Consider the following 21,764-nt stretch of genomic DNA (forward strand, 5'->3'; position numbering starts at 1 on the left):
ATGGGCCGACCAGGGGTTCTGTATCGGGTATCAAACCAACACAGGGTTTGATGGGGCTCTGGGCCGACCAGGGGTTCTGTATCGGGTATCAAACCAACACAGGGTTTGATGGGGCTCTGGGCCGACCAGGGGTTCTGTATCGGGTATCAAACCAACACAGGGTTTGATGGGGCTCTGGGCTGAACAGGGGTTCTAGTTGGTAACATATTTGGCCTTTTGTTGTCCATGTATTTTTGGCTTATTGTTGAATACTAAAACAGAAACAGTATTATAATCTTACTCTAAACTCATTCTCTGTTTTACCGACAAGATAAAGTCTCATTTTGTTCTTAAATAACTGAGACATAATGGCTATGATGCTGATTGGCCTGTAGCTGGCACAGGGGTCTGGCTGGGGCACAATACAAGGAAGTGGCTGTGCAGACTGAGACAGAGACAGGGATAGGGAGGAGTAGTAGTGTAGTAGTGTAGAGAGAAGGAGAAGGAGAGAGAGGGAGGGAGAGAGAGAGAGAGAGAGAGAGAGAGAGAGAGAGAGAGAGAGAGAAAAAGAGGGAGGGGGAAGTACTGTAGTGTGGAGAGAGAGAGAGACATTGTAAATACAACCCATATTCATGTTTATTTATTTTCCCTTTTGTACTTGAACTATTTGCACATAATATCACATTTGAAATGTCTTTATTCTTTTGTAACTTTTGTGAGTGTAATGTTTACTGTACATTTGTATTGTTTATTTAACTTTTGTTTATTATCTATTTCACTTGCTTTGGCAATGTTAACATATGTTACTGTCTCAGTGGTGGACTCAGTATACAGTAGTCTGGTCCACCCATCACAGAATGTAATGTTGACTTGAACATAGGTCTATGTTCTACAGGGCATTCTAGTCAATCTAATTCTATGTTCTACAGGGCATTCTAGTCAATCTAATTCTATGTTCTACAGGGCATTCTAGTCCTTCTAATTCTATGTTCTACAGGACATTCTAGTCCTTCTAATTCTATGTTCTACAGGGCATTCTAGTCCTTCTAATTCTATGTTCTACAGGGCATTCTAGTCCTTCTAATTCTATGTTCTACAGGGCATTCTAGTCCTTCTAATTCTATGTTCTACAGGGCATTCTAGTCCTTCTAATTCTATGTTCTACAGGGCATTCTAGTCCTTCTAATTCTATGTTCTACAGGGCATTCTAGTCCTTCTAATTCTATGTTCTACAGGGCATTCTAGTCATTATAAATCTATAGTCTACTACAGGCCTAGATTATTGGCCGTGTCCACTGGTCAGACGGGCCGGCCGCCGTGGTGCTTCCTGCTGTTTCAGCCAGCAGCCCATATACACAGAAAGTACCCTTGTCCCCCTTAGCTCTGAATGGACAGTTTGGTCAGGCTGCCTTGGAATGCTGAGGCAGATTGTGGTGTGTGTGAGCTCCTTTTAATTAAAGAACGGAATGGAGAGAGAGAGTTTTCATTCATCCTGTTCTCCGAGCTTTGTTAAGAACACACAGTCTGTGTTCCAAATGGAACCCTATTCCCTATATAGTGCACTGCTTTTGACCAGGACCCAGAGATGCCCTACATAGTGCACTACTTTTGACCAGGACCCAGAGATTCCCTATATAGTGCACTACTTTAGACCAGGACCCAGAGATTCCCTACATAGTGCACTACTTTAGACCACCACCTGTCCATGGGCAGTACGGCTCATACAAGGCTACTTAGAAAGGGACTAGGGTGCCGTTTGTGATGCAGACATAGTGAAGCATCATGGACCAGCACACATTGTGCCCTCAAAACTTCTGGAACAGATGACTCTGTTTATCATAACATTCATAGGCCTAAATTAACGTTTTGTTGTCATGTTGTTCTTTATTATGTCATTCTGAACATGATGAACAAGCCGTTTCTTCAGTAAAAGTGCTCTCAGTATAGAGCCCCTCTCATCCGACATGCATCGGTGAAAAAACAGCTATTTTATTGATCATTAAACGTCAGGGAGTTCCAACCCAAACCTCCTCAGAGATCAGTCCTACTTCCTGGTCATCGTGTTTCATAGCACCCTAGTGGTGGGTGCTGTTCTAATGGTGGGCCATTCAGTGTTCTGGCTCACTGCTTTCATCTGACTGATGCACGACCCTTCAGTCATGGGGTCTATCTCAATACTGTAGAAGTGGCTTCCTCTTCTCGTCTCCTTTCCCCCATCTACTGTGATGAGCTGAACGTGGACAGAAGAGTCTTTTAGCAGGGTGTGTAATAGGCAGCCATCCTTCATATTGCTTTTACACATCCTGTGTTTTCAGATCAGTAGAACCCGCAGTGGAAAACGTTCTACCTGGAACCAAAAGGGTTATAACTGGAAACAAAAGGGTTCTACTGGAACCAAAAGGGTTATAACTGGAACCAAAAGAGTTCTAACTGGAACCAAAAATGGTTCTTCAAAGTGTAGATGGAGAGGAGATGAAGGATGGAAGTCACATTAGACTATTGAGATGAAGCCCTGGACCAGGCTCTCATCCAACCTTCACACAGCAGAACAGCAGAGCAGCAGAGCAGAGGTCTAATCAGCAGGGTTCTAATCAACAGTGGTCTAATCAGCAGGGTTCTAATCAACAGGGTTCTAATCAGCAGGGTTCTAATCAGCAGGGGTCTAATCTGCAGGGTTATAATCAGCAGTGGTCTAATCAGCAGGGTTATACTCAGCAGGGTTCTAATCAGCAGGGTTCTAATCAGCAGGGTTCTAATCAGCGGTGGTCTAATCAGCAGGGTTCTAATCAGCAGGGTTCTAATCAGCAGTGGTCTAATCAGCAGGGTTCTAATCAGCAGGGTTCTAATCAGCAGGGTTCTAATCAGCAGGAGTCTAATCAGCAGGGTTCTAATCAGCAGGGTTCTAATCAGCAGGGTTCTAATCAGCAGGGTTCTAATCAGCAGGGTTCTAATCAGCAGGAGTCTAATCAGCAGGGTTCTAATCAGCGGTGGTCTAATCAGCAGGGTTCTAATCAGCGGTGGTCTAATCAGCAGGGTTCTAATCAGCAGGGTTCTAATCAGCAGGGTTCTAATCAGCAGTGATCTAATCAGCAGGGTCCTAATCAGCAGGGTTATTTATTTATTTTTTATTTTTTTATTTATCCGTTATTTTACCAGGTAAGTTGACTGAGAACACGTTCTCATTTGCAGCAACGACCTGGGGAATAGTTACAGGGGAGAGGAGGGGGATGAATGAGCCAATTGTAAACTGGGGATTATTAGGGGGTTATAATCAGCAGGGTTATTATAAGCAGTGGTCTGGTCATTGACATCAGTAGACTGTATTCACTGCTATGTTTGTCCGTCCTGTTTGTTTCTCTGCTGCAATTGGACTTGAAGCATCTGCTGTTGGCAGCTTGGAAAATTAATTCATTATTTTGTTTATTTATTGACTTGAAGCATGAGGCAGAGCCATGGCCTGAGGGGATGTCCCCCCCCCCCCCCCCCCCCCCCCCACACACACACACCATCCTAACACTTGCCTTCTGAGATTAGAGACCTAGATTGTGTTCAGTAGGACGCACTATAACTACATTTATTAATGGAAAATAAAAGTGTGTGGTTCATATCTTCTTTGACAACTTCAGGTAGTATCTCCCCGTTTCAAAGTGTTTCAACACAGGACACGACGCTGATTGGTGAAATATGTAAACCTTTGTCCTCTATCCTGCTCAGCCTAGTCAATAATACCCTTTCAGTTTGATACACGCAATGAAATCAGTCATTCAAAACAGCTGGCCTTGCTTCCATTTCACTGGATCGAACTGCTCAGTTTGTCATTGGAGTTGGATGGGTTCACTCTTACCACTCCAATACTCTGAGACACATGAGCCCCAGAGAGCTATACAGCTCTTATAGACATATATATCTCACCATACAGCTCTTATAGACATATATATCTCCCCATATAGCTCTTATAGACATATATATCTCCCCATATAGCTCTTATAGACATATATATCTCCCCATATAGCTCTTATAGACATATATATCTCACCATATAGCTCTTATAGACATATATATCTCCCCATATAGCTCTTATAGACATATATATCTCACCATATAGCTCTTATAGACATATATATCTCACCATATAGCTCTTATAGACATATATATCTCACCATATAGCTCTTATAGACATATATATCTCCCCATATAGCTCTTATAGACATATATATCTCCCCATATAGCTCTTATAGACATATATCCCCATATAGCTCTTATAGACATATATATCTCACCATATAGCTCTTATAGACATATATATCTCCCCATATAGCTCTTATAGACATATATATCTCCCCATGTAGCTCTTATAGACATATATATCTCCCCATATAGCTCTTATAGACATATATATCTCCCCATATAGCTCTTATAGACATATATATGTAACGGCTTTCTTCCTGGGATGAAGGAGAGGACCAAAATGCAGCGCAGTTAGTGTTCAACATGTTTAATTAAACAATAAACGATGAACATTAACAAACATTACAAAACAACAAACGTGAAAGCCGAGACAGTCCTATCTGGTGCAGAACACAGAGACAGGAAACAACCACCCACAATCCCCAACACAAAACAAGCCACCTATATATGATTCTCAATCAGGGACAACGATTGACAGCTGTCTCTGATTGAGAACCATATCAGGCTGAACATAGAAACAGACGAACTAGACACACAACATAGAATTCCCACCCAGCTCACGTCCTGACCAACACTAAACAAGCAAAACACATAAGAACTCTGGTCAGGATGTTACAATATATCTCCCCATATAGCTCTTATAGACATATATATCTCCCCATATAGCTCTTATAGACATGTATGTCTCACCATATAGCTCTTATAGACATATATATCTCCCCATATAGCTCTTGTAGACATATATGTCTCACCATATAGCTCTTATAGACATATATCTCACCATATAGCTATTATAGACATATATATCTCCCCATATAGCTCTTATAGACATATATATCTCACCATACAGCTCTTATAGACATATATATCTCACCATATAGCTCTCATAGACATATATATCTCACCATATAGCTCTTATAGACATACATATCACCATATAGCTCTTATAGACATGTATATCTCACAATATGGCTCTTATAGCCATATATACATTGCATTATGAAAGTATTCAGACCCCTTGACTTTTTCTACATTTTGTTGCTTTACAGCGTTATTCTAAAACGGATGAAATCGTTTCCCCCTCCCCCACACACAATACCCCATAATGACAAAGCAAAAACAGGTTTTTAGAAATGTTTGCAAATGTATATAAAAAAATCTGAAATATTACATTTACATAAGTATTCAGACCCTTTACTCAGTACTTTGTTGAAGCACCTTTGGCAGCGATTACAGCCTCGAGTCTTCTTGGATATGACACTACAAGCTTGGCACACCTATATTTGAGGTACTGAGCACTCTGGAGCAGGTTTTCATCAAGGATCTCTCTGTACTTTGCTCTGTTCATCTTTCCCTCAATCCTGACTGTCCCTGCCGCTGAAAAACATCCCCACAGCATGATGCTGCCACCACCATGCTTCACCGTAGGGATGGTGACAGGTTTCCTCCAGACGTGACGCTTGGCATTCAGGCCAAAGAGTTCAATCTTGGTTTCATCAGATCAGAGAATCTTGTTTCTCATGGTCTGAGAGTCTTTAGGTATCTTTTGGCAAACTCTGAGCTGGCTGTCATGTGCCGTTTACTGAGGAGTGGGAGAAGATGGGAGAACACAGTGGCCACTGTGTTCTTTGAGACCTTTAATGTTACATATATTTTTTGGTACCCTTTCCCAGATCTGTGCCTCGACACAATCCTGTCTCTGTGCTCTACCGACAATTCCTTCAATCTCATGGCTTGGTTTTTGCTCTGACATGTACGTTCAACTGTGGAACCTTATATAGACAGATGTGTGCCTTTCCAAATCATGTCCAATCAATTGAATTTACCACAGAGCTCAATTCCAAGTCCCATACCAAAGGGTCTGAATACGTACTTTCTTATGTACATTTAGAAAAACACTGTTTTCGCTTTGTCATTATGGGGTATTGTGTGTAGATTGATGAGGGAATCATAGTGGACAGAGCATAGTGGTGGCTGCATCATGTTAGGAATATGCTTGTAATCGTTAAGGACTGGGGAGATTTTTCAGGATAAAAAATACATGTAATGGTACTAAGCACACAATCCTAGAGGAAAACGTGGTTCAGTGTGCTTTCAACCAGACACTGGGAGATGAATTCACCTTTCATCAGGACATTAACCTACAACACAAGGCCAAATATACACTGGAGTTGCTTACCAAGAAGACAGTGAATATTCCTGAGTGCTGAGTTACAGTTTTGACTTAAATATACTTGAAAATCTATGGCATGACCTGAAAAATGGTTGTCTAGCAATGATCAACAACCAATTTGAAGAGCTTGAAGAATTATGGGTAAATGTTGCACAATTCAGGTTGGAATGCTTAGAGACCCAGAAAGACTCACAGCTGTAATCGCTGTCAAAGGTGCTTCTATATGTAAATAAAATATTTATGCATTTCATCTTCAATAAATTTGCTAAGATTTCTAAAAACATGTTATCACTTTGTCATCATGGGGTATTGTGTGTAGATGGGTGAGAATTATTATTATTTTGATCCATTTTGAATTGAGGTTGTAACACAACAACATGTGGAGTAAGTCAAGGAGTATGAATACTTTCTGAAGGCTCTGCAACTTGATTCAAATAACTACATCAAGTACTTAAGGAGATTCCCCAGAGGCTTGTTGAGTGTGTTCTTGTTAAATCATTCAAACCCTCTCCACCCTAACCCAATCCTGACTGGTATGTTTTCTCCTTCTACCCTCTCCACCCTAACCCAATCCTGACTGGTATGTTTTCTCCTTCTACCCTCTCCACCCTAACCCAATCCTGACCGGTATGTTTACTCCTTCTATCCTCTCCACCCTAACCCAATCCTGACTGGTATGTTTTCTCCTTCTACCCTCTCCACCCTAACCCAGTCCTGACTGGTATGTTTACTCCTTCTACCCTCTCCACCCTAACCCAATCCTGACTGGTATGTTTACTCCTTCTACCCTCTCCACCCTAACCCAATCCTGACTGGTATGTTTTCTCCTTCTATCCTCTCCACCCTAACCCAATCCTGACTGGTATGTTTACTCCTTCTATCCTCTCCACCCTAACCCAATCCTGACTGGTATGTTTCTCCTTCTATCCTCTCCACCCTAACCCAATCCTGACTGGTATGTTTTCTCCTTCTATCCTCTCCACCCTAACCCAATCCTGACTGGTATGTTTACTCCTTCTACCCTCTCCACCCTAACCCAATCCTGACTGGTATGTTTTCTCCTTCTACCCTCTCCACCCTAACCCAATCCTGACTGGTATGTTTATTCCTTCTACCCTCTCCACCCTAACCCAATCCTGACTGGTATGTTTACTCCTTCTACCCTCTCCACCCTAACCCAATCCTGACTGGTATGTTTTCTCATTCTACCCTCTCCACCCTAACCCAATCCTGACTGGTATGTTTTCTCCTTCTACCCTCTCCACCCTAATCCAATCCTGACTGGTATGTTTTCTCCTTCTATCCTCTCCACCCTAACCCAATCCTGACTGGTATGTTTACTCCTTCTATCCTCTCCACCCTAACCCAATCCTGACTGGTATGTTTTCTCCTTCTACCCTCTCCACCCTAACCCAATCCTGACTGGTATGTTTTCTCCTTCTACCCTCTCCACCCTAACCCAATCCTGACTGGTATGTTTTCTCCTTCTATCCTCTCCACCCTAACCCAATCCTGACTGGTATGTTTACTCCTTCTATCCTCTCCACCCTAACCCAATCCTGACTGGTATGTTTTATCCTTCTACCCTCTCCACCCTAACCCAATCCTGACTGGTATGTTTTCTCCTTCTATCCTCTCCACCCTAACCCAATCCTGACTGGTATGTTTACTCCTTCTACCCTCTCCACCCTAACCCAATCCTGACTGGTATGTTTACTCCTTCTACCCTCTCCACCCTAACCCAATCCTGACTGGTATGTTTTCTCCTTCTACCCTCTCCACCCTAACCCAATCCTGACTGGTATGTTTTCTCCTTCTATCCTCTCCACCCTAACCCAATCCTGACTGGTATGTTTACTCCTTCTATCCTCTCCACCCTAACCCAATCCTGACTGGTATGTTTACTCCTTCTACCCTCTCCACCCTAACCCAATCCTGACTGGTATGTTTACTCCTTCTACCCTCTCCACCCTAACCCAATCCTGACTGGTATGTTTGGTCCTTCTACCCTCTCCACCCTAACCCAATCCTGACTGGTATGTTTACTCCTTCTACCCTCTCCACCCTAACCCAATCCTGACTGGTATGTTTTCTCCTTCTGTCCTCTCCACCCTAACCCAATCCTGACTGGTATGTTTACTCCTTCTACCCTCTCCACCCTAACCCAATCCTGACTGGTATGTTTACTCCTTCTACCCTCTCCACCCTAACCCAATCCTGACTGGTATGTTTTCTCCTTCTACCCTCTCCAACCTAACCCAATCCTGACTGGTATGTTTTCTCCTTCTATCCTCTCCACCCTAACCCAATCCTGACTGGTATGTTTTCTCCTTCTATCCTCTCCACCCTGACCCAATCCTGACTGGTATGTTTTCTCCTTCTACCCTCTCCACCCTAACCCAATCCTGACTGGTATGTTTTCTCCTTCTACCCTCTCCACCCTAACCCAATCCTGACTGGTATGTTTTCTCCTTCTATCCTCTCCACCCTAACCCAATCCTGACTGGTATGTTTTCTCCTTCTACCCTCTCCACCCTAACCCAATCCTGACTGGTATGTTTTCTCCTTCTATCCTCTCCACCCTAACCCAATCCTGACTGGTATGTTTTCTCCTTCTACCCTCTCCACCCTAACCCAATCCTGACTGGTATGTTTTCTCCTTCTACCCTCTCCACCCTAACCCAATCCTGACTGGTATGTTTTCTCCTTCTATCCTCTCCACCCTAACCCAATCCTGACTGGTATGTTTTCTCCTTCTACCCTCTCCACCCTAACCCAATCCTGACTGGTATGTTTTCTCCTTCTACCCTCTCCACCCTAACCCAATCCTGACTGGTATGTTTTCTCCTTCTACCCTCTCCACTCTAACCCAATCCTGACTGGTATGTTTTCTCCTTCTACCCTCTCCACCCTAACCCAGTCATGACTGGTATGTTTACTCCTTCTATCCTCTCCACCCTAACCCAATCCTGACTGGTATGTTTACTCCTTCTATCCTCTCCACCCTAACCCAATCCTGACTGGTATGTTTTCTCCTTCTACCCTCTCCACCCTAACCCAATCCTGACTGGTATGTTTTCTCCTTCTACCCTCTCCACCCTAACCCAATCCTGACTGGTATGGTTTCTCCTTCTACCCTCTCCACCCTAACCCAATCCTGACTGATATGTTTACTCCTTCTATCCTCTCCACCCTAACCCAATCCTGACTGGTATGTTTTCTCCTTCTATCCTCTCCACCCTAACCCAATCCTGACTGGTATGTTTTCTCCTTCTATCCTCTCCACCCTAACCCAATCCTGACTGGTATGTTTTCTCCTTCTACCCTCTCCACCCTAACCCAATCCTGACTGGTATGTTTTCTCCTTCTATCCTCTCCACCCTAACCCAATCCTGACTGGTATGTTTTCTCCTTCTACCCTCTCCACCCTAACCCAATCCTGACTGGTATGTTTTCTCCTTCTACCCTCTCCACCCTAACCCAATCCTGACTGGTATGTTTTCTCCTTCTATCCTCTCCACCCTAACCCAATCCTGACTGGTATGTTTTCTCCTTCTACCCTCTCCACCCTAACCCAGTCCTGACTGGTATGTTTTCTCCTTCTACCCTCTCCACCCTAACCCAATCCTGACTGGTATGTTTTCTCCTTCTACCCTCTCCACCCTAACCCAATCCTGACTGGTATGTTTTCTCCTTCTACCCTCTCCACCCTAACCCAATCCTGACTGGTATGGTTTCTCCTTCTACCCTCTCCACCCTAACCCAATCCTGACTGATATGTTTACTCCTTCTATCCTCTCCACCCTAACCCAATCCTGACTGGTATGTTTTCTCCTTCTATCCTCTCCACCCTAACCCAATCCTGACTGGTATGTTTTCTCCTTCTATCCTCTCCACCCTAACCCAATCCTGACTGGTATGTTTTCTCCTTCTACCCTCTCCACCCTAACCCAATCCTGACTGGTATGTTTTCTCCTTCTACCCTCTCCACCCTAACCCAATCCTGACTGGTATGTTTTCTCCTTCTATCCTCTCCACCCTAACCCAATCCTGACTGGTATGTTTTCTCCTTCTACCCTCTCCACCCTAACCCAATCCTGACTGGTATGTTTTCTCCTTCTACCCTCTCCACCCTAACCCAATCCTGACTGGTATGTTTTCTCCTTCTATCCTCTCCACCCTAACCCAATCCTGACTGGTATGTTTTCTCCTTCTACCCTCTCCACCCTAACCCAGTCCTGACTGGTATGTTTTCTCCTTCTACCCTCTCCACCCTAACCCAATCCTGACTGGTATGTTTTCTCCTTCTACCCTCTCCACCCTAACCCAATCCTGACTGGTATGTTTACTCCTTCTACCCTCTCCACCCTAACCCAATCCTGACTGGTATGTTTTCTCCTTCTATCCTCTCCACCCTAACCCAATCCTGACTGGTATGTTTTCTCCTTCTACCCTCTCCACCCTAACCCAATCCTGACTGGTATGTTTTCTCCTTCTACCCTCTCCACCCTAACCCAGTCCTGACTGGTATGTTTTCTCCTTCTACCCTCTCCACCCTAACCCAATCCTGACTGGTATGTTTTCTCCTTCTACCCTCTCCACCCTAACCCAGTCATGACTGGTATGTTTACTCCTTCTATCCTCTCCACCCTAACCCAATCCTGACTGGTATGTTTACTCCTTCTATCCTCTCCACCCTAACCCAATCCTGACTGGTATGTTTTCTCTTCTACCCTCTCCACCCTAACCCAATCCTGACTGGTATGTTTTCTCCTTCTACCCTCTCCACCCTAACCCAATCCTGACTGGTATGTTTTCTCCTTCTATCCTCTCCACCCTAACCCAATCCTGACTGGTATGTTTTCTCCTTCTACCCTCTCCACCCTAACCCAGTCCTGACTGGTATGTTTTCTCCTTCTACCCTCTCCACCCTAACCCAATCCTGACTGGTATGTTTTCTCCTTCTACCCTCTCCACCCTAACCCAATCCTGACTGGTATGTTTACTCCTTCTACCCTCTCCACCCTAACCCAATCCTGACTGGTATGTTTTCTCCTTCTATCCTCTCCACCCTAACCCAATCCTGACTGGTATGTTTTCTCCTTCTACCCTCTCCACCCTAACCCAATCCTGACTGGTATGTTTTCTCCTTCTACCCTCTCCACCCTAACCCAATCCTGACTGGTATGTTTTCTCCTTCTACCCTCTCCACCCTAACCCAATCCTGACTGGTATGTTTTCTCCTTCTACCCTCTCCACCCTAACCCAATCCTGACTGGTATGTTTTACTCCTTCTATCCTCTCCACCCTAACCCAATCCTGACTGGTATGTTTACTCCTTCTATCCTCTCCACCCTAACCCAATCCTGACTGGTATGTTTTCTTCTTCTACCCTCTCCACCCTAACCCAATCCTGACTGGTATGTTTTCTCCTTCTACCCTCTCCACCCTAACCCAATCCTGACTGGTATGGTTTCTCCTTCTACCCTCTCCACCCTAACCCAATCCTGACTGATATGTTTACTCCTTCTATCCTCTCCACCCTAACCCAATCCTGACTGGTATGTTTTCTCCTTCTATCCTCTCCACCCTAACCCAATCCTGACTGGTATGTTTTCTCCTTCTATCCTCTCCACCCTAACCCAATCCTGACTGGTATGTTTTCTCCTTCTACCCTCTCCACCCTAACCCAATCCTGACTGGTATGTTTTCTCCTTCTACCCTCTCCACCCTAACCCAATCCTGACTGGTATGTTTTCTCCTTCTATCCTCTCCACCCTAACCCAATCCTGACTGGTATGTTTTCTCCTTCTACCCTCTCCACCCTAACCCAATCCTGACTGGTATGTTTTCTCCTTCTACCCTCTCCACCCTAACCCAATCCTGACTGGTATGTTTTCTCCTTCTATCCTCTCCACCCTAACCCAATCCTGACTGGTATGTTTTCTCCTTCTACCCTCTCCACCCTAACCCAATCCTGACTGGTATGTTTTCTGCTTCTACCCTCTCCACCCTAACCCAATCCTGACTGGTATGTTTACTCCTTCTACCCTCTCCACCCTAACCCAATCCTGACTGGTATGTTTTCTCCTTCTATCCTCTCCACCCTAACCCAATCCTGACTGGTATGTTTTCTCCTTCTACCCTCTCCACCCTAACCCAATCCTGACTGGTATGTTTTCTCCTTCTACCCTCTCCACCCTAACCCAGTCCTGACTGGTATGTTTTCTCCTTCTACCCTCTCCACCCTAACCCAATCCTGACTGGTATGTTTTCTCCTTCTACCCTCTCCACCCTAACCCAATCCTGACTGGTATGTTTTCTCCTTCTACCCTCTCCACCCTAACCCAATCCTGACTGGTATGTTTTCTCCTTCTATCCTCTCCACCCTAACCCAGTCCTGACTGGTATGTTTTCTCCTTCTACCCTCTCCACCCTAACCCAATCCTGACTGGTATGTTTTCTCCTTCTACCCTCTCCACCCTAACCCAATCCTGACTGGTATTTTTTCTCCTTCTACCCTCTCCACCCTAACCCAATCCTGACTGGTATGTTTTCTCCTTCTACCCTCTCCACCCTAACCCAATCCTGACTGGTATGTTTTCTCCTTCTACCCTCTCCACCCTAACCCAATCCTGACTGGTATGTTTTCTCCTTCTACCCTCTCCACCCTAACCCAATCCTGACTGGTATGTTTTCTCCTTCTACCCTCTCCACCCTAACCCAATCCTGACTGGTATGTTTTCTCCTTCTACCCTCTCCACCCTAACCCAATCCTGACTGGTATGTTTTCTCCTTCTACCCTCTCCACCCTAACCCAATCCTGACTGGTATGTTTTCTCCTTCTATCCTCTCCACCCTAACCCAATCCTGACTGGTATGTTTACTCCTTCTATCCTCTCCACCCTAACCCAATCCTGACTGGTATGTTTACTCCTTCTACCCTCTCCACCCTAACCCAATCCTGACTGGTATGTTTACTCCTTCTACCCTCTCCACCCTAACCCAATCCTGACTGGTATGTTTGGTCCTTCTACCCTCTCCACCCTAACCCAATCCTGACTGGTATGTTTTCTCCTTCTATCCTCTCCACCCTAACCCAATCCTGACTGGTATGTTTACTCCTTCTACCCTCTCCACCCTAACCCAATCCTGACTGGTATGTTTACTCCTTCTACCCTCTCCACCCTAACCCAATCCTGACTGGTATGTTTTCTCCTTCTACCCTCTCCACCCTAACCCAATCCTGACTGGTATGTTTTCTCCTTCTATCCTCTCCACCCTAACCCAATCCTGACTGGTATGTTTTCTCCTTCTATCCTCTCCACCCTAACCCAATCCTGACTGGTATGTTTTCTCCTTCTACCCTCTCCACCCTAACCCAATCCTGACTGGTATGTTTTCTCCTTCTACCCTCTCCACCCTAACCCAATCCTGACTGGTATGTTTTCTCCTTCTACCCTCTCCACCCTAACCCAATCCTGACTGGTATGTTTTCTCCTTCTATCCTCTCCACCCTAACCCAATCCTGACTGGTATGTTTTCTCCTTCTACCCTCTCCACCCTAACCCAATCCTGACTGGTATGTTTTCTCCTTCTATCCTCTCCACCCTAACCCAATCCTGACTGGAATGTTTTCTCCTTCTACCCTCTCCACCCTAACCCAATCCTGACTGGTATGTTTTCTCCTTCTACTCTCCACCCTAACCCAATCCTGACTGGTATGTTTTCTCCTTCTATCCTCTCCACCCTAACCCAATCCTGACTGGTATGTTTTCTCCTTCTACCCGCTCCACCCTAACCCAATCCTGACTGGTATGTTTTCTCCTTCTACCCTCTCCACCCTAACCCAATCCTGACTGGTATGTTTACTCCTTCTATCCTCTCCACCCTAACCCAATCCTGACTGGTATGTTTTCTCCTTCTACCCTCTCCACCCTAACCCAATCCTGACTGGTATGTTTTCTCCTTCTACCCTCTCCACCCTAACCCAATCCTGACTGGTATGGTTTCTCCTTCTACCCTCTCCACCCTAACCCAATCCTGACTGATATGTTTACTCCTTCTATCCTCTCCACCCTAACCCAATCCTGACTGGTATGTTTTCTCCTTCTATCCTCTCCACCCTAATCCAATCCTGACTGGTATGTTTTCTCCTTCTATCCTCTCCACCCTAACCCAATCCTGACTGGTATGTTTTCTCCTTCTACCCTCTCCACCCTAACCCAATCCTGACTGGTATGTTTTCTCCTTCTATCCTCTCCACCCTAACCCAATCCTGACTGGTATGTTTTCTCCTTCTACCCTCTCCACCCTAACCCAATCCTGACTGGTATGTTTTCTCCTTCTACCCTCTCCACCCTAACCCAATCCTGACTGGTATGTTTTCTCCTTCTATCCTCTCCACCCTAACCCAATCCTGACTGGTATGTTTTCTCCTTCTACCCTCTCCACCCTAACCCAATCCTGACTGGTATGTTTTCTCCTTCTACCCTCTCCACCCTAACCCAATCCTGACTGGTATGTTTTCTCCTTCTATCCTCTCCACCCTAACCCAATCCTGACTGGTATGTTTTCTCCTTCTACCCTCTCCACCCTAACCCAGTCCTGACTGGTATGTTTTCTCCTTCTACCCTCTCCACCCTAACCCAATCCTGACTGGTATGTTTTCTCCTTCTACCCTCTCCACCCTAACCCAATCCTGACTGGTATGTTTACTCCTTCTACCCTCTCCACCCTAACCCAATCCTGACTGGTATGTTTTCTCCTTCTATCTTCTCCACCCTAACCCAATCCTGACTGGTATGTTTTCTCCTTCTACCCTCTCCACCCTAACCCAATCCTGACTGGTATGTTTTCTCCTTCTACCCTCTCCACCCTAACCCAGTCCTGACTGGTATGTTTTCTCCTTCTACCCTCTCCACCCTAACCCAATCCTGACTGGTATGTTTTCTCCTTCTACCCTCTCCACCCTAACCCAATCCTGACTGGTATGTTTTCTCCTTCTACCCTCTCCACCCTAACCCAATCCTGACTGGTATGTTTTCTCCTTCTATCCTCTCCACCCTAACCCAGTCCTGACTGGTATGTTTTCTCCTTCTACCCTCTCCACCCTAACCCAATCCTGACTGGTATGTTTTCTCCTTCTACCCTCTCCACCCTAACCCAATCCTGACTGGTATGTTTTCTCCTTCTACCCTCTCCACCCTAACCCAATCCTGACTGGTATGTTTTCTCCTTCTACCCTCTCCACCCTAACCCAATCCTGACTGGTATGTTTTCTCCTTCTACCCTCTCCACCCTAACCCAATCCTGACTGGTATGTTTTCTCCTTCTACCCTCTCCACCCTAACCCAATCCTGACTGGTATGTTTTCTCCTTCTACCCTCTCCACCCTAACCCAATCCTGACTGGTATGTTTTCTCCTTCTACCCTCTCCACCCTAACCCAATCCTGACTGGTATGTTTTCTCCTTCTATCCTCTCCACCCTAACCCAATCCTGACTGGTATGTTTTTTCCTTCTACCCTCTCCACCCTAACCCAATCCTGACTGGTATGTTTTCTCCTTCTACCCTCTCCACCCTAACCCAATCCTGACTGGTATGTTTTCTCCTTCTACCCTCTCCACCCTAACCCAATCCTGACTGGTATGTTTTCTCCTTCTACCCTCTCCACCCTAACCCAATCCTGACTGGTATGTTTCTCCTTCTACCCTCTCCACCCTAACCCAATCCTGACTGGTATGTTTTCTCCTTCTACCCTCTCCACCCTAACCCAGTCCTGACTGGTATGTTTTCTCCTTCTACCCTCTCCACCCTAACCCAGTCCTGACTGGTATGTTTTCTCCTTCTACCCTCTCCACCCTAACCCAATCCTGACTGGTATGTTTTCTCCTTCTATCCTCTCCACCCTAACCCAATCCTGACTGGTATGTTTACTCCTTCTATCCTCTCCACCCTAACCCAATCCTGACTGGTATGTTTTCTCCTTCTACCCTCTCCACCCTAACCCAGTCCTGACTGGTATGTTTTCTCCTTCTATCCTCTCCACCCTAACCCAATCCTGACTGGTATGTTTTCTCCTTCTATCCTCTCCACCCTAACCCAATCCTGACTGGTATGTTTTCTCCTTCTACCCTCTCCACCCTAACCCAATCCTGACTGGTATGTTTTCTCCTTCTATCCTCTCCACCCTAACCCAATCCTGACTGGTATGTAATCTCCTTCTACCCTCTCCACCCTAACCCAATCCTGACTGGTATGTTTACTCCTTCTACCCTCTCCACCCTAACCCAATCCTGACTGGTATGTTTTCTCCTTCTATCCTCTCCACCCTAACCCAATCCTGACTGGTATGTTTTCTCCTTCTACCCTCTCCACCCTAACCCAATCCTGACTGGTATGTTTTCTCCTTCTATCCTCTCCACCCTAACCCAATCCTGACTGGTATGTTTACTCCTTCTATCCTCTCCACCCTAACCCAATCCTGACTGGTATGTTTTCTCCTTCTACCCTCTCCACCCTAACCCAGTCCTGACTGGTATGTTTTCTCCTTCTATCCTCTCCACCCTAACCCAATCCTGACTGGTATGTTTTCTCCTTCTATCCTCTCCACCCTAACCCAATCCTGACTGGTATGTTTTCTCCTTCTACCCTCTCCACCCTAACCCAATCCTGACTGGTATGTTTTCTCCTTCTATCCTCTCCACCCTAACCCAATCCTGACTGGTATGTAATCTCCTTCTACCCTCTCCACCCTAACCCAATCCTGACTGGTATGTTTACTCCTTCTACCCTCTCCACCCTAACCCAATCCTGACTGGTATGTTTTCTCCTTCTATCCTCTCCACCCTAACCCAATCCTGACTGGTATGTTTTCTCCTTCTACCCTCTCCACCCTAACCCAATCCTGACTGGTATGTTTTCTCCTTCTATCCTCTCCACCCTAACCCAATCCTGACTGGTATGTTTTCTCCTTCTACCCTCTCCACCCTAACCCAATCCTGACTGGTATGTTTTCTCCTTCTACCCTCTCCACCCTAACCCAATCCTGACTGGTATGGTTTCTCCTTCTACCCTCTCCACCCTAACCCAATCCTGACTTGTATGTTTACTCCTTCTACCCTCTCCACCCTAACCCAGTCCTGACTGGTATGTTTTCTCCTTCTACCCTCTCCACCCTAACCCAGTCCTGACTGGTATGTTTTCTCCTTCTACCCTCTCCACCCTAACCCAATCCTGACTGGTATGTTTACTCCTTCTATCCTCTCCACCCTAACCCAATCCTGACTGGTATGTTTTCTCCTTCTACCCTCTCCACCCTAACCCAATCCTGACTGGTATGTTTTCTCCTTCTATCCTCTCCACCCTAACCCAATCCTGACTGGTATGTTTTCTCCTTCTACCCTCTCCACCCTAACCCAATCCTGACTGGTATGTTTTCTCCTTCTACCCTCTCCACCCTAACCCAATCATGACTGGTATGTTTTCTCCTTCTATCCTCTCCACCCTAACCCAATCCTGACTGGTATGTTTTCTCCTTCTATCCTCTCCACCCTAACCCAATCCTGACTGGTATGTTTACTCCTTCTTTCCTCTCCACCCTAACCCAATCCTGACTGGTATGTTTTCTCCTTCTACCCTCTCCACCCTAACCCAATCCTGACTGGTATGTTTTCTCCTTCTATCCTCTCCACCCTAACCCAATCCTGACTGGTATGTAATCTCCTTCTACCCTCTCCACCCTAATCCAATCCTGACTGGTATGTTTACTCCTTCTATCCTCTCCACCCTAACCCAATCCTGACTGGTATGTTTTCTCCTTCTACCCTCTCCACCCTAACCCAATCCTGACTGGTATGTTTTCTCCTTCTATCCTCTCCACCCTAACCCAATCCTGACTGGTATGTTTTCTCCTTCTACCCTCTCCACCCTAACCCAGTCCTGACTGGTATGTTTTCTCCTTCTATCCTCTCCACCCTAACCCAATCCTGACTGGTATGTTTTCTCCTTCTACCCTCTCCACCCTAACCCAATCCTGACTGGTATGTTTTCTCCTTCTATCCTCTCCACCCTAACCCAATCCTGACTGGTATGTTTTATCCTTCTACCCTCTCCACCCTAACCCAATCCTGACTGGTATGTTTTCTCCTTCTATCCTCTCCACCCTAACCCAATCCTGATTGGTATGTTTTCTCCTTCTACCCTCTCCACCCTAACCCAGTCCTGACTGGTATGTTTTCTCCTTCTACCCTCTCCACCCTAACCCAATCCTGACTGGTATGTTTACTCCTTCTACCCTCTCCACCCTAACCCAATCCTGACTGGTATGTTTTCTCCTTCTATCCTCTCCACCCTAACCCAATCCTGACTGGTATGTAATCTCCTTCTACCCTCTCCACCCTAACCCAATCCTGACTGGTATGTTTTCTCCTTCTACCCTCTCCACCCTAACCCAATCCTGACTGGTATGTTTACTCCTTCTACCCTCTCCACCCTAACCCAATCCTGACTGGTATGTTTTCTCCTTCTACCCTCTCCACCCTAACCCAGTCCTGACTGGTATGTTTTCTCCTTCTATCCACTCCACCCTAACCCAATCCTGACTGGTATGTTTACTCTTTCTAGGGCAGAAAAAACTGAAGTGTTAAGCGACGATCTTCTGCAGGTAAATAAGTGTGTGTGTGTGTGTGCGTGCGCGTGCCTGTGTGTGTGATTTCTGGCCTACCTGCTAGCGCGGTGTCTGATACGTGTTGCTGTGCTGGTCTAGGTGGAGAAGCGGTTGGACCTGGTCAAACAGGTGACCCACAGCACTCACAAGAAGCTGACGGCCTGCCTGCAGGGTCAGCAAGGGGCTGAAGAGAGAGAGAAGAAATCAGTCAAGTCTCCCTCGGTAAGGACCTATCGGATTCTTGTTTATTCAATGTGTCTGTGAGTTTCTATCTGTCCTATTCAAATAAACCAGGAATAAATACAAGACCATAATATCCCCGTTCACAGTGACAGAGGAACATGTTCTGCTACCTTGTGCGCTGATATGAAATACTGCATGTTAATTCTGTCTGTCTTGTATCAGAAAAAGCTCCCACTAACCATCCTGGCACAATGTATGGTAGAAGGAGCTGCTGTGCTAGGGGACGACTCTCTACTAGGGTGAGTCCCTGTATACGCACTCTCACTCTCACACACGCACACACGCACGCACGCACGCACGCACGCACACACACACACACACACACACACACACACTTTTTTTATGTTGATTCTGCCATAATTCCACTCTGTCCTCTTTGACCTTGTTCTCTATCCCATGCATTCTGATTAGCTGAAGCCGGGTCCTAGCTGACGTTGTGATTGGCTATGGCTGCGTCCTCTCTGGCGTTGTGATTGCTTGTGGCCGGGTCCTAGCTGATGTTGTGATTGACTGGGACCTAGCTGACATTGTGATTGGCTGTGGCAGGGACCTAGCTGACATTGTGATTGGCTGTGGCAGGGACCTAGCTGATGTTTTGATTGGCTCTGTTCCCCTAACAGGAAGATGCTGAACCTGTGTGGGGAGACAGAGGAGAAGCTGGCCCAGGAACTGATTCAGTTTGAGTTCCAGATAGAGAAGGATGTGGTGGAGCCTCTCTATGAGCTGGCTGAGGTGAGTCCTACTGTCTATGATGAGGTGAGTCCTACTGTCTATGATGAGGTGGAGCCTCTCTATGAGCTGGCTGAGGTGAGTACTACTGTCTCTATGATGAGGTGAGTCCTACTGTCTCTATGATGAGGTGAGTACTACTGTCTCTATGATGAGGTGAGTCCTACTGTCCCTATGATGAGGTGAGTCCTACTGTCTCTATGATGAGGTGAGTCCTACTGTCTCTATGATGAGGTGAGTTCTACTGTCTCTATGATGAGGTGAGTCCTACTGTCTCTATGATGAGGTGAGTCCTACTGTCTCTATGATGAGGTGAGTCCTACTGTCACTATGATGAGGTGAGTCCTACTGTCCCTATGATGAGGTGAGTCCTACTGTCTCTATGATGAGGTGAGTCCTACTGTCACTATGATGAGGTGAGTTCTACTGTCTCTATGATGAGGTGAGTCCTACTGTCCCTAGCCATACATTATTTGAAGTTATAATTGTTATAATTGTCTGTCCAGAGGCTGCCCACAACATTCATCATTACTGTCTCTGACTGAACATGATCGTTAAGACACAATGTCAGCATGTTCATTATTGTCTATTAACTTCAGGGTGGTGGAATATCCCTCCCATCTCCACTCCCATTTAACTAGTAGATAAGTGAATGTAGTGGAGATACATTATAGAGGAGGTTTGATGTGTTCCTGTCTCTTCCCAGGTGGACATTCCCAACATCCAGAAACAGAGGAAACATTTAGCCAAGCTGGTGCTGGACATGGACTCAGCTCGCACACGGTGAGGGATGGACTGCATGTTAACATACATCCTTCCACCCTCTTCACTGGCCTTCACCTCTTAAGACATGCTCATGTTTAGAATAATGCTTAGAAGTGCATGTTCCTTCCCTCAGTGGTTGTGTCTCAAATCGCGCCCTAATCCCTACATAGTGCGCTACTGGTCAGAAGTAGTGCACTATATAGCCTGGAATAGGATGCCCTTTGGGATGCTGTCTGTGTGTTGGTGTTCCATCCCTCCTCCTAACTCTTCTTCTGTCTCCTCCTTTCCTGTAGGTTTCACCAGTCGTCCAAGTCCTCCAGTCACCCTAGCAACCTGCAGGCGGGCGGGGCCAAGGGGGAGGCCCTCAGAGAGGAGATGGAAGAGGCAGCCAATAGGATGGAGATCTGCAGGGTGAGTCACAGGGTTCTAGAGGTTCAGGCTCCTCCTCCTTCACTTAGTGTATTCCACTGTCCTCCCCCACACCATGAAACTACATTAACCACTACAAGGTTACAGGCTGTATTAAGGTTACAGGCTGTATTAACCACTACAAGGTTCCAGACTGTATTAACCACTACAAGGTTACAGGCTGTATTAACCACTACAAGGTTACAGGCTGTATTAACCACTACAAGGTTACAGACTGTATTAACCACTACAAGGTTACAGGCTGTATTAACCACTACAAGGTTACAGGCTGTATTAACCACTACAAGGTTCCAGGCTGTATTAACCACTACAAGGTTACAGGCTGTATTAACCACTACAAGGTTACAGGCTGTATTAACCACTACAAGGTTACAGGCTGTATTAAGGTTACAGGCTGTATTAACCACTACAAGGTTACAGACTGTATTAACCACTTCAAGGTTACAGGCTGTAATAACCACTACAAGGTTACAGACTGTATTAACCACTTCAAGGTTACAGGCTGTATTAACCACTACAAGGTTCCAGGCTGTATTAACCACTACAAGGTTACAGGCTGTATTAACCACTTCAAGGTTACAGGCTGTA

The 21,764-nt window shown here is 45.8% G+C and overlaps 1 protein-coding gene across 1 annotated transcript in view; it reads left to right on the top strand.

Annotated features, from left to right (window-relative positions):
* Nucleotides 1-18,950: 18,950 nt before the first annotated feature.
* arhgap44a (Rho GTPase activating protein 44a) overlaps nt 18,951-21,764 on the top strand; it is a 47,904-nt gene continuing 45,090 nt past the window's right edge. The window contains exons 1-6 of the mRNA XM_038988694.1: nt 18,951-19,007; nt 19,110-19,232; nt 19,416-19,492; nt 19,874-19,985; nt 20,689-20,765; nt 21,041-21,158. Coding sequence (XP_038844622.1) covers nt 18,951-19,007; nt 19,110-19,232; nt 19,416-19,492; nt 19,874-19,985; nt 20,689-20,765; nt 21,041-21,158 — 564 coding nt within the window. The remainder of the gene's footprint in view (nt 19,008-19,109; nt 19,233-19,415; nt 19,493-19,873; nt 19,986-20,688; nt 20,766-21,040; nt 21,159-21,764) is intronic.

This window comes from Salvelinus namaycush, chromosome 3, assembly GCF_016432855.1.
Source record: "Salvelinus namaycush isolate Seneca chromosome 3, SaNama_1.0, whole genome shotgun sequence".
Taxonomy (NCBI): Eukaryota; Metazoa; Chordata; class Actinopteri; order Salmoniformes; family Salmonidae; genus Salvelinus; species Salvelinus namaycush.